This window comes from Equus caballus, chromosome 7, assembly GCF_041296265.1.
Source record: "Equus caballus isolate H_3958 breed thoroughbred chromosome 7, TB-T2T, whole genome shotgun sequence".
NCBI lineage: Eukaryota > Metazoa > Chordata > Mammalia > Perissodactyla > Equidae > Equus > Equus caballus.
In genome coordinates, this window is record NC_091690.1 from 76,497,304 (window position 1) to 76,511,924 (window position 14,621).

A 14,621-nucleotide genomic window follows, 5' to 3' on the forward strand; every position below is an offset into this window, starting at 1 on the left:
AATTAGGTAATCATTGAAAGCTCTTATTACAGTGGTTAGTATATCCTAAGGAGTAGGACAGCCAAAAATGCTTTTAAAGAAGCATATTTGTAGCTAGCACATAGTTTATTTAGATTGAATTTTTGTTTGGCTTCACTTTGAGTGAAGTTCTAGTGGATGCTAGTTGCCTTTGCATAACAAGCATACAGCTTTACTTATATTGCACAAAAAGAACACTTTTGTTTTAGTGAATCAGGAGCCAATAATTGGCTGGTTAAATGAATAAATCAGAAAATTATAAAAATTAATACATCAGAATTATTTTAAGTTATTTTGTTAAAGAAATTGTGATTTTAAGTTGTTTCCAGAAGATATAGGCTCTTTGTCACAGTGTAACTTCGATTTTTTGTTTATTATCATTAAATAATTTGTTCCTTAGAATGCAAAATTATTTAGGCCAACTGTAGAATTGAGCAATGTTTTACTCTCTTGGTCCCTTCTTACCCGTTGCTTTTTCATGTTCAATCCTGTGTTTCTGTTACAGTATATATATGCATCATTCATAGTTTCCAAAAATATTTCTTCCTTTTTAAGTTTTTTTTTTTTTTGAGGAAAATTACTCCTGAGCTAACTACTGCCAATCCTCCTCTTTTCCTGAGGAAGACTGGCCCTGAGCTAACATCCGTGCTCATCTTTCTTTACTTTATACATGGGATGCCTACCACAGCATACATTTTGCCAAGCAGTGCCATGTCTGCACCTGGGATCTGAACCAGTGACCCCAGGCCGCCGAGAAGCAGAAATTGTGAACTTAACCGCTGTGCCATGGGGCCTATCCCAAAATGTTTCTTCCCTTAATTCATAACTATGCAATTTTCTTTTGTATAATTGCAAGCTGCAAGCTGTGTGAAATAAATTAACAAATTTCAGGGAACAGGAAGTTTCCCAATATCAATTTGTCACATTCCATAAAATTATCAGCACCAGTAAGCTCTGGATACACAACCAGTCCCTTTCCTTTTGATAAGATTCTTTGGCTAGAATCCCGTGTTGTCTTTCTTGCATAAGGTTTCCTAATATTGTGTCATCTATTCTTTCCATTCTTTAGACCAGAAGGAGAATACTTAGATACTGAGATTTGTTCTACTTAGTCCTCATTCCTTCCCTCACTGCTTTCACAGTTGTCAGATCAGCATCTTGGTCTGAGGTTTTCCCTGACTATTAAAGTTTTCCCTCCTCATTATCCATCATGGCGTTTACCATAATAAACTCCTGTATTAGTTTCCTAGGGCTGCTGTAACAAATCGGTACAGATAGGAGGCTTGAAACAACAGAAAACTATCCCTCACAGTTCTGGATGCTGGAATTCCAAAATCAAGGCGCTGTCAGGGCCATGATCACTCTGAGGTTCTAGGGAAGAATTTTTTCCACACCTCTCTTTCCTAGTTTCTAGTGGTTTCTGGCAATTCATGGCATTCTTTGGCTTGTAATTTCACCATTCCAATTTTTGCCTGCATCTTCACATGGGTGACTTTTCTCTGTGTGTGATGATGTCTCTGTGTTTTTCCTTACAAGGAAACCAGCGATTGGATTTAAGGCCCACTGTAATCCAGCATGCCCTCATCTTAACTTGATTTCATCTGAAAATGCCCTATTTCTAGATAAGATCATGTTCACAGATTCTAGTTCGGCATGAATTTTTGAACGATACTGTCCAACCCAGTATACAGGTTAAACCCATACTGGCAGGTGTCAGCTTGCTGGAAGAGTTAAACTGACACATCTATACAGTTGAAGCCTCAGCAAAGAGAGGTAGAGCCTGGCACTTGGATATGCAATCTATTGACTTATGGAACAGACTAGGGCTCAAGAAAAGGCAAAGAATAGACAATGTCCTCATCATATCAAAGACTCAGATTTCTAAAAACTATTCCTAACTGCCCAGTCACTGAAATCTGTAGTAGGTTACGGTTTCTATAGTGAATATGGATCATATTTTTGGGGTAGCAATTCAGAATCTAATTTCTCCTATCTTGAAGAAATAACTTATTTTGTTGTTTGTACCTTTGTTGACAGACAGACCCCCAGCTTCTTATGGAGAAGAAAAAGAGGCTAGATTCTTGTTCTCACCAAGTTTTGTAGTGAGAGCTCAACAATATACCCCCAAGCAAATTAGTGTGTTCACTTGTGACTTTAGATATTGAAGAATGATGTGAAAATAATGAATAGTGTTAGTGAATGGCAGTGGTTATGACATTGCTTAAAGTACAAAGGTCTTGGATTTGTTGTAGCAATGGTCCGAATATCCCCATAAGTCCATTTCTGCTTTATGTAGTTTGAATTCCTGATTCTTGGCTCATGGAAACTATCAGTATTTCTGTTCAAATATTCGGTTCTTTTCCTGGTGGAAATAAAAGCTAATACACGGTTTGTATGTGTAGAGCCTACTGGAGTTCTGTAAAAGAGAATATACTGCTAAAGTGGGATGTGGTGAGGAATGACAGTAATTCATGATTAAGACAGAACATGGAATAGAATGATTACCCATTGGAAAAACATCATGTCATTTATTAATGCTTTCTACAAAGGGTCTCAAATATTAAAAAGGAACTTGTCAGGGGGCCAGCCTGGTGGCGTAGTGGTTAAGTTCACACACTCCATTTCGGCAGCCCAGGGTTCCCGGGTTTGGATCCTGGGCATGGACATACAAATCACTCATCAAGCCATACTGTGGCAGTATCCCACATACAAAATAGAGGAAGATTGGCACAGAAGTTAGTTCAGGGACAATCTTCCTCAAGCAAAAAGAGGAAGATTGTCAACAGATGTTTGCTCAGGGCCAATCTTCCTCATCACAAAAAAAAAGAAGAAGAAGAAGAAAGAAAAAGAAAAGAAAAACTTAAAAGTAAGGAAAAGCAACTTAGAGATATTTAAAAGGAAGAAGTGTTTGACAATGGAAAACACAACAGTCTTAGTGGAAACCAGAAGGAACATTTTACAGTCATATAGCCTTGGAGGATGAGGTACATATTGCCCTAATGGTAATAAAAGCTGAGAGTTAACTTTCATTAAAGAATTTTAAGTGCTTAGCATGGATAATATGCTTCAATCAAACTCAAAAGTAAAAATAATAGCTTAAGTATAACAAGATAACTTCAGGTACCTGGAACCACTGGGAGAGCGAGACAATAAACAATTAACTAAGCACATACCAAGTACATGTTGTGCATTACTGTTCTGAAGGAAATAAATATGTTATTATGTTAGAGAACAGTGGTAAGAATAAGGAGATCAGTTACTACCATATATTAGATAAGCTGGCAAAGGAAGATAAATTTGAGGATATGAATTAGGATTGGAGTATGATGGGAAAAAGAAGACAGAGCAAATATTACTGTACAAGCCATGGTTCTATGATGACGTAACTAGGACCTAAGATGCTCCTAAGTTTCTGTGGTTCACCAGAGGAAGATTTGGAATGTGCGTTGGGACATAATTTGAGACTCCAGAATAGGGGACTAAGCACTACAACTGTTATGAATTTTATGTCTGCAATAAACACAATGAGAACTATAGAAACTGGAGAAAATTTTTGTCTCTCAAGTAGTATCCTGCTCATTTTTTCTAACACATTTGAAATATAGCAAGAATTTGTCTTTAACCCTTTGGTTTCCATCAGGGGCCATGGCCAATCATACAATCATTTTATGAAAAATCAGACCAGAAAAAATGTAAATAACTCATCCTACTTCACCAAAGTCTAAGTCTATCTGGAACATTAACCACATTTTCACTTCCCAAACAATGTGATTCAGGGAGATGAGATTTAATCATAATGGGTCTTTTTACCCAGAGAGGACAGAAGATGATGAAGTTAGAGAATAGTGAAAATCATGCCTGACAGAGGATGCTATGGTTACAATCAGGAATGCCATGAACTAATGACAACTGACAGATAAGAATAGCATTAGCTAGGTAGTATTAAGAACAGAAATTTCATGAGTAAATGAAGCAAAAAGAAAAAGTCGAGAGTTACAGCTTTGAGGAACTTGGTATGCAAATATCTCATGCAACGAAGCAGCCACATGATGTGTCAGTGATTCAGCTTAGCTTAAATTACAAATCAGGGAGCGTGATAATATATTTAACTCTCAGTCTTGTTTTGTGATTTATACAAGACTGGACACCAAAACCATAACTTTACAAGTTTCCCAAATTCTTTTTTTTTAAGGAGTAGTATGAAAATCCTACTTCTCGACATTCTACTACAGTGGTCTATGAGAGAAGAGGAGAAAAATCCTTCGACGAATCTGTTTGGTTTTTACACTGTAGATAATGGGGTTTATCACAGGAGGTGCTAGCACATAGATGTTGGCCATAAGGACATGTACAATTGGAGGGGCATGCTTTGCAAAGCGGTGAGTCATGGACAAACCCACCATGGGCACAAAGAGGACCAAAACAGCCAAAATGTGCGACAGACAGTTATTGAGTGCCCTGAGCCTTTCAACCTGGGAGCCAACTCTCAGAACACTTCTCAGGATGAGTGCATAGGAGAACACTATGAGCAGGGGGTCCAGTGTAATAATGAGCAGAGCTAGAACAAATCCATACCAATTATTGATAGTGGTGTCGGCACACACCAGGCGAATCATGTCTTGATGGAGGCAGTAGGAGTGGGAGAGATGATTGGAGCCACAAAAGGGAAGCTGTTTCAGCAGGAACAATGGGGGAAGAACAGCCACAACACAGCGGCAAATGATGGCTATACCTATTCTGCTGACTACCCGATTGGTGAGAATAGAGACATAATGGAGGGGACGACAGATGGCCACATAGCGGTCAAAGGACATGGCCAACAACACAGAAGACTCCATGAAGGAGAATCCATGGAGGAAGAAGAACTGAGCAAAACAAGCCTCAAAGCTGATCTCTGAGGCACTGCACCAGAAGATCCCCATGACCGTAGGCAGAGTGGTGAGGGTAAGCCCCAGGTCTGTCAAGGCCAACATAGAGAGGAACAAATACATGGGCTCGCGGAGGGAGGGCTCTGACCTGATGACAGCCAGTATTGTGGTATTGCCCATGAGAGAGACAGCATAGAGACAACAGAAGGGGATGGAAATCCAGGTATGGAAAACCTCAAAGCCAGGGATGCCCATGAGGATGAAGTAGAAGGGGACTTGAGTGGAGTTAGTAACCAATAACATGACTGGAAGAGGCAGCCACAAGACCAGAGTTCTTAGCCAAATCTGTGAAAAGTGGAAAACATAAGGATTTGGGTAAATCTTCTATGACCACGTGAAATCACTAGGCAGTGTATTGTCAAGGAAGACCTGGGGAAAGGGAAATATTTGGGAAATGAGTTAACAAAATGTTATCATTTTTGCTTGTTTTAGCTCAGAGCTTGTCATCTCTTGTCTATCACTGAGTTGAAAGCATGAAGTGATCACGTGTTTTAACCTGAAGTCTTGTTTACCTGTCTAGAAGCAGCTATGCCTTTGCAGCAGGAAGGTGTGGGAGGTTTTATGGCTGCTGGAGGGAATAGCTGTGGAGAAGACACTACTGTAGGACATCTTTCGATGCCATGAGACTAGGAGAAAAGCAGGAGCTAAGACAAGTAAATTTAAAAAATAATCCCAATATAGCTACTGACACTTTTGAGCCAAGCAAACCTCAAAGAGAGAAATGAACTGAGGTGAAGGAGTAGGGAAGATAATGCCTGTCCTCAGAACCTAGGAGTCCTGAGAAGGAAGAACTTATAGAGGCCGGGTGGTACAGGGACTATTCGTTGGCAAAGGGACGAGAAGAGGACTTTGCGTGAACCAAACAGGTAAAACTCTGGTACCCAGATATCTGTCAAAAGGACCTATATTAAGAGACCAGCCTAGGAAGCCCTTTCTGGGAAAGATTGCAGCCATGAGTAGGGACAACTTTGTGGAACAGCCTCATAGGGTGGGCTTGAGGCAAAATACCCTCGGCACATAAAGCAATTTGACCCTTAGAATCAGCCAGTAGTTTTCTGTGAAGCTCTTTCAGTTCATACTGATTGATTTTTGGAAAAAATACTTCATCTATTTTTTTGTTAACATTGCCGTTTATTAAAACTTCCTTGTGCTTTCTCTAACCTTGCCTTTGAAAAGCTTAAAATAGCTTGCTATTTCTGCCTTGCACCAGAAAATGGCAGTGGGTACTCAGGAATCCCCAAGTGACCAAGGGTCATCATAGATGTCATCTTAACCACTATGAAGACTGGTAGATTGAGGAAACAGAAGAGAACTGGAGTAAATCCTGGGCTGTGGAAACCAGAATCCCTTCCTGCTGACCCATCACTATACTGCCTCTGTACTGATGGTCTCAGAGCTTCAGCAGCTTTTCCATCACTGAGGGACCATTTCCTTGGTGCATTTCCTCCCAAAATAATGTTACCCATAGAGGGTTTCCTTCAGTAATCTGTGTCTTGGCACAATATACTGAGTTTGTAGACCATGATTGAGAGTTTTAGATCACATATCCCAAGCTCCTCTAGCTCCACTCATCCTTCCCTCAGCTCTGTAGTGACATAGATCTCTTCATCCGATTCACAGAAATAACTCTTCCTGTCCAGCCTCACTTCCTATCCCGTCTTTCTGGTAGTCCATGACCACGTACTTCACCTGTGTCTGCTTGCCAGGTGCCTTCTGTTTTCTGTATGACTTCTCACCCTGCTGCCTAGCAGCATTTGTATAGGCTCCTACAAATCCTCAGGGAAGGGAGTAGTGTCTTTGTTTACAGGAGGCCAAGAGACAGAAGCAAGGAAGGTATTAGTGGCAAAGGCTGCTCTAGACTGTGTCTAGAGAAGAGACACAGAGAAGAGCACAGAGATTCCAAGCTGATTTTCCAAGGATGACCTGAGCAAAATCAAAACTAAACCAACCAACCAAATAAAAAACTTTGTGTAGTGTCTCCAGAGATGCTTTTGACAGAGAATTTGTGGAATTCTTTTTCTTTCTTTCTTTGTGTTTTTTTTGATGAGGAAGATTGTCCATGTGCTAACATCTGTGGCCAATCTTCCTCTATTTTGTATATGTCATGCCATCACAGTATGGTTGATGAGAGTTGTGTAGGTCCATGCTTGAGATCCGAACCTGCAAACCCCTGACTGCTAAAGTGGAGCACACAGACTTAACCACCATGCCACAGGGCTGGCTCCTGGAATTCTTTTGATAGGGAAAAATTACTAAGAGGAAGTTCTCTTTATGAAGTATTTATTGTATAAATCCCTGGGCCAGGAGTTTTTCAGCATTCTTCTGTATTACATACTGCTTTTGTTTTTATCACTAGTTATAAACATAAGTTAAGTTAGACTCAAGGAAGCATAATGATAAAAGATGGAATTAAGCATCAAGTAACACTATTTGTTCTATAATAGAACAACATTAGTATTTTTCTTTATAAAACATGCATTTCTTTGCAAAATTTTTCATATCCTTTGCCCCAGTATGATCGGTAATTCTTTTTTTAAATTTTTTATTGAGTTAATGATAGGTAACAATCTTGTGAAATTTCAGTTGTACATTATTGTCTGTCAGTCGTGTTGTAGGTGCACCCCTTCACCCTTTGTGCCCAGCCCCCACCCCGCCTTTTCCCTGGTAGCCACTAATCTGTTCTCTTTGTCCACATGTTTAAATTCCTCATATGAGTGGAGTCATACAGAGATTGTCCTTCTCTATCTGGCTTATTTCACTTAACATAATTCCCCCAAGGTCCATCCATGTTGTTGCAAGTGGGACGATTTTGTTCTTTTTTATGGCTGAGTAGTATTCCATTGTATATACATCCCACATCGGCTTTATCCAATCATCTGTTGATGGGCACTTAGGTTGCTTCCACATCTTGGCTGTTGTAAATAATGCTGCAATGAACATTGGGGTGCATGGGACTTTCGGAATTGCTGATTTCAAGTTCTTTGGATAGATACCCAGTAGTGGGATAGCTGTATTGTATGCTAGTTCTATTTTTAATTTTTTGAGGAATCTGCACACTGTTTTCCATAGTGGCTGCACCAGTTTGCATTCTCACCAGCAGTGTATGAGGGTTCCTTTTTCTCCACCACCTCTCCAAAATTTCTTACTATTTGTTTTAGTTATTTTTGTCATTCTAATGGGTGTAAGGTGATATCTTAGTGTAGTTTTGATTTGCATTTCCCTGATGCACAGCGATGATGACTATCTTTTCATGTGCCTATTTATGGGGCAATAAAAGACCCCAAATTGCTAAAGCAATCCTGAGAAAAAAGAACACAGCTGGAGGCATCACAATCCTTGACTTCAAAACATACTACAAAGCTACACTAATCAAAAGAGCATGGTACTGGTACAAAAGCAGGTGCACAGATCAATGGAACAGAATTGAAAGCCCAGAAATAAAACCACACATATATGGACAGCTAATCTTTGACAATGGAGCTGAGGGCATACAATGGAGAAAAGAAAGTCTTTTCAACAAACGGTGCTGGGAAAACTGGAAAGCCACATGTAAAAGAATGAAAATTGACCATTCTTTTTCACCATTCACAAAAATAAACTCAAAATGGATCAAAGACCTAAAGCTGAGACCTGAAACCATAAGGCTTCTAGAAGAAAATGTAGGCAGTACACTCTTTGACATCAGTATTAAAAGGATCTTTTCAGGCATCATGCCTTCTCAGAAAAGGGAAACAATAGAAAGAATAAACAAATGGGACTTCATGAGACTAAAGAGCTTCTTCAAGGCAAAGGAAAACAAGATTGAAACCAAAAAAAAAAAAAAACAACATACTAACTGGGAAAAAATATTTGCAAGTAATACACCTGAAAAAGGCTTAATATCCATAATATATAAAGAACTCACACAACTCAACACCAAAAAATCAAACAACCCAATCAAAAAATGGGCAGGAGACATGAACAGACATTTCTCCAAAGAAGATATACGGATGGCCAATAGACACATGAAGAGATGTTCATCATTGCTGTGCATCAGTAATTCTTTTTTTAAGGAAGAACAGATATTGAATTTTCCTACCTAAGTGGTTATGAATTAGAAGAGTTTGGATTAAAAATCTAATTTGTCTATTCACTAATTGTGTTACTTTGGGCTGGTAACTTCAATTTCTTTGCTTTAATTTTATTTCCAGTATATCAGGGATAATAATCTTGATTGGAAAGTGCTTAGGACACTTCCTGGGACACACCAAGACCTGAATACTTGTTAGCAATTGTCATACTAATTGTTATTGTTGTTTTATTGTTATTACTATTATTATCCAAACTTTCAAAGACTAAACTATTTTATTTTGTTCAACCTACCTTTTTTCCTAATCTTCAGGCACTGTGTAAGGATCTTTAAGTAAAGAAAAATAGATTATTAAGAAGATGTCCTTGTTAGAAATGTAAAAGTGGTTTGGGAACCCTAATGTTTTTTCTCAGTAATTTCAGCAGACCTATATCACGTAACCATTTAATGCCGTGATGTTGCTATATCTTAGACATGCATGAACAAAAATGACCATCCTTCCCTTCAGTGTAGAAAGAGCAGAAAAATAACTAAGGCATCAGGGAAGCAAACAGAAATGTATCATCTATATACTTAGGCAGAGGGAACACAGAAAGGGAAGATCTATGTATCTAATGACATTTCAAATTGATAGTATTCTTTTGAAATATACTCTCTCCCAATAGAAAATATTAAAGACTGAAACTTACAGACTTTCACTAAAATGCCATTGACTTGTGTTTTGGTAAAGACTTGTACTCTTGGGTTGGCCCCATGGCCGAGTGGTTAAGTTCACGTGTTCTGCTGCCCAGGGTTTTGCCTGTTTGGATCCTGGGCACGGACATGGCACCTCTCCACTCATCAGGCCATGCTGAGGCGGCGTCCCACATAGCACAACTACAGGCATTCACAACTAGAATATACAACTATGTACTGGGGACTTTGGAGAGAAGAAAAGAAAAAAAGTTTGGCAACAGATGGTAGCGCAGGTGCCAATCTTAAACAAAAGAAAACAAAGACTTGAACTCTGACATTAGACCTCTGGGTTCTAATTCGAACTATCATTTACTAGCTGTGAGACCTTGAGATACTTATCCAAACACACTGTGCCTGAACATCCCAGCTCTCAAGGTTTTCCCACGTTTGTTGAAGACTTTTACTCTCCCACAGCAACATATGAGAGCTCCAGGTGCCGCATTTGTAACAATACATGATATTATTGTCTGTTGTTTTAATTGTAGCCATTCTGGGGCGTATACAGTGGTATTTTATGGTGGGTTTTATTTATACTTCCTTGATGACTAATAATTTGATCCTCTTTCCATATGATTCTTAGCCATTCAATCAAAAACCAAAGTTTTTTGATTAAATGTTTCCTGTTTTTAATGGATTGTTTGTCAAATTATTATTGAATTGTAAGAGTTCTTTATTTAGTCTGGACATATGCCTTTTCAAATGTAAATAAAGTAAGTATTTTTTTTTCCCAATCTCTGGATTGATTTTTCATTTTCTTAACAGTCTTTTGAAGAGGAGACTTTATTATTTTTGATGAAATTGAACTTATCAATTAATTTTTCTTTGTGTCATTTGCTGTTTTGTCCTAACTAAAAAAGTTCACAAAGATTTTCCCTTATATTTTCCTCTAGATGCTTTATAGTTTTGGTATCTTTTTATAATGGATGTATAGGTCTTTGTTGTGATTAAATTGATTTTTATGTAAGACATGAGGTAGGTCAAAGCTATTTTTATTTCGTATGAATAATCAGTTGTACTGGCACTGTTTGTTGAAAAGATTATTCTTTCTCCCAAAAATAGTTGGTGGCTTTGTTAAATATCAATGCTTGATTTATATGAAGGTCTTTTTCTGGACTCTCTCATTGGTTCCATTGATGCTTTTGTCTCTCATTATGAGGATTCTGGCTTTTTCACTTAGCAGTATTTAAAATTCACCCATGTCTTTATGTATCTTGATAGCTCATTGCTTTTTAATCTCTGAATAGTATTCCATTGTATAGATATACCATAATATGTCTATCCATTTGCCTACCAAAGGACACCTTGGTTGCTTCAAGTTTTCTGTCTTTTCCTTTTGTACTCATTATTTGCAAAAAGGTTCTTAGGTACTTGGATGGAATTGGGTTCTTTCATGTGTAACAAAACAGCCTGGGCTCTCTTCTGCTTGAATTAGTGTAATCCAGCTAACATCTCCAAAAAATTGATATTCAATTCTATGTCCTCTCATATATCTTGCTTAAAGTAATTTACAAAGGATCAATAAGACCACCTTCTACATTTATGAAATACAAACATTTCCATAATAAAATGTGACCAGTATAGTTACTCACATTCTAGGTACTGAATAACTTATGCAGAAACATTTATTGATAAAAAAGTTTCCAAAAAACTGAATCTATTTTGAAACCTAAACATATCGTGCCATTTCTTAAGTTATAAAGCCCATAGAAATGCACACATACACAAAGAAAATAATTAACAGTTTTGTCTAGGGGAAGGAAATGGAAAAGGTTGAGGAACAAAAGATAAGGGCCAACTTCTTGATTTAATCTTCATTTGATTTCCTGTTAAATTTTGGCCGTTTTCTGCAGTTCATGACCTATCACCCACCATAAAATTCAATTGACAGATAGATCTCATCAAGAAAGTATTTAAAAGGCAGAGATAACTCTCAGCAGCTGCTGAAAAGGCATTATGCAGAGACGTGACTGACACCAGTTTGTCAGCTTTCCATCAAAGTGTACCTTGTCTTTATATGCTTAGCCTACATTTTGTAATCAGGACAGTCAGTCAGACAATTAATTGGTCGTTGAACAACTTATTTCAAGTTCCCCAAACATAAATTATTATTTTCTTTGACGTTCTCCTTGGAAATTTCATGACCATAAACCTGAGGAATTCATTAAACAAAGAAATACTAATAGACAATTTCAAATTCGTTATTCCATTGCACTATTATTGCTTATTAATTTGCACAACTTAACTTCTAACCTAGTGCTTTCCAATAGACTTATAATACAAGTATATATTAGTTACAATTTTCTATTAGCACCATTATAAAAGTAAAAAGATAGGTAAAAATAATTTTCAAAGTATGTGTTGTTTAAGCCAGTACATCCAAATGACATCATTTCATTATTTCAACACGTAAGCTATGTTAAGAAAAATAAGATATTTTACTCTTTTTTTTTCATGTTAAGTCTTCAAAATCAGGTCACGTCATTACAATACAGGTCAATTCAAACAAGCCACTTTTCAAGGGCTCAATAGCCTAGCAGCCACCATATTAGACACTGTAACTTTAAACAACCTCACAAGGCTGCAAAACATCTATGCTTTTGTCATTTGGAAATTGTTACTCAAATTCACAGAGAGAGAGTCAGAAGACAACCACAGAGATTTACCAGATAATGTTTTAACATGATATTTTAAAAATAAAATCATGCAACTATCAATTTGTGTTTTTTTAGTGTTGGATTCCAGATTGACTGTGAAAAAAAAATCTATTAAGAATGATCTGGACATCTCTCTGAGTATTGCTGCTAAGCAATCATGTCCCTAGACGTAATGATTTCCATTATAAAAGATGTGACAGAGAAAGTAATTTTGCTAAAAATGAGATTTGATCACATATCCGAAGTCTATTTGTGCATATTTATGCTTTAGACTTGTGGCTTACGTGGTATGTCCATCTGCTGATGATATTTAAAACCTAGAAGTAAATATTGGACCTGCCCCAAGAAATTACTGCAACTTCCATTGTTAAGATTTTAGATGTATTCTTCAAGATATATCTAAAAATAAAATGTTATATATCTACTGCTTACATGTAAGAAGTGCTAAAATATTACTTGACTAAATGCAGAAAGTAATTAGCCACTCTTCAGTGAAAGACACCCATATTCATTCGCAAATCTTTGGGAACCACTCCAGAAGAAATCATCATCCCTAATATTTGATAATTAGATTTACCAGGATTTTTCCAGGACAAAAACCTTGGCTTTACAGAAGCTGCCATTGGTGGACATTCAATCTAGTGGTCTTCAAACTGATTACAGGTTCCCCTGGAGAAATGAGAAGATGTTCCTGGAAGTGCCTGACAGAGCCAGTGGACAGGTGAGGTTACGAAATAGATGAGGGCCGGCCCAGTGGCACAGTGGTTAAGTGAGCACGTCCTGCTTCAGCGGCCTGGGGTTCACAGGTTCGGATCCTGGGTGCAGACATGGCACTGCTTGGCAAGCCATGCTGTGGCAGGCATGCTACATATAAAGTAGAGGAAGAAGGGCATGGATGTTAGCTCAGTGCCAGTCTTCCTAAGCAAAAAAGAGGAGAATGGGCAGCAGATGTTAGCTAAGGGCTAATCTTCCTCAAAAAAAAAAAAAGAAAGAAATAGATGAAAATATACCTGCCACATGGCATGAAGAGGTTACTGAGGGCTGAAGAGATGGGAAGAAAGAGGAACAGGAATATTCAAGCACAGTGACACCAGACAAATTTGGCCCTAAGATAGGGCCTGAGTTTCTACTAAAGCAGAATTTGGTGCTTTGGCTCAGATTCTTAGGATTTGAAACTTGGGCATTATGAGGTTGTCCATATTTTATTTTAAGCCCAAGATGAGGCCATTGAGTCAGCTGTTTCTCATCCTCAGAGTCTCCTATTACATAATTTATGGGGGTAGAGATAATGGGATGCTGGGCTGAGGGGACAGTCTGGTTCCTTATATTAGAGGAAGAGGGTTGCTTCATAGGTAAGTTTACTATATAATTTGTTTCCGAAACAAGGACCTTTTTGAGAGGGAGGAGAGTGCTATTAATGATGCTGCTGAGGAAAATAAGTATAAACCATGATTATCTGAGGCATACCAGAGAGTATGCTCACTTTACTCAAAAGTGTGTTGCTAGGATGATCTTCTTTTATTGGAGGAGACTTTTAATCCCTGTATAACCCATCAAACAGAAATTTATTTTATTTCAGTTCAAATACCATTAAGTGTCAAGCCTTTACTATTCTTTACTATTACTTTACTATTTGCCAGGCTTTTTGCTAGGAGTTTTGTGGGGAAAGAGAAAAGAGAAGTTCATGATGTGTTCCCTCACGTTGATCATATGTGTTAGAGATGACATGCACATGTACACCTATAGAGACCCACATACACTGATATGATGTGGGATGGGAAGGGCTAGGGATAACTCTTGTGACCCAGATTCAAGCCTGTGGCAATGCTCTGAATTCCTTGTTCCTTTTCCTCCTCAAAATGCCTGGTGTAATCTATGGACAGCTAATCTTCCACAAAGGAGCTGAGGGCCTACAATGGAGAAAAGAAAGTCTCTTCAACAGATGGTGCTGGGAAAACTGGACAGGCATATGTAAAAGAATGAAAATTGACCATTCTTTTCCACCATTCACCAAAATAAACTCAAAATGGATCAAAGAACTCAAGATTAGGCCTGAAACAATAAGTCTTCTCAAAGAGAATATAGGCAGAACACTCTTTGACATCAGTTTCAAAAGAATTTTTTTGGACACCATAACTCCTCAGATGAGGGAAACAATAGAAAGAATAAACAAATGGGACTTCATGAGACTAAAGAGCTTCCTCAAGGCAAGGGAAA

The 14,621-nt window shown here is 38.0% G+C and overlaps 1 protein-coding gene across 1 annotated transcript; it reads right to left on the minus strand.

Annotated features, from left to right (window-relative positions):
- Positions 1 to 4,244: 4,244 nt before the first annotated feature.
- Positions 4,245 to 5,189, minus strand: OR51Q9 (olfactory receptor family 51 subfamily Q member 9). Its single transcript, NM_001390902.1, has one exon. The coding sequence runs from the start codon at positions 5,187 to 5,189 to the stop codon at positions 4,245 to 4,247; it is 945 nt and encodes a 314-aa protein (NP_001377831.1).
- Between the last annotated feature and the right edge of the window lie 9,432 nt (positions 5,190 to 14,621).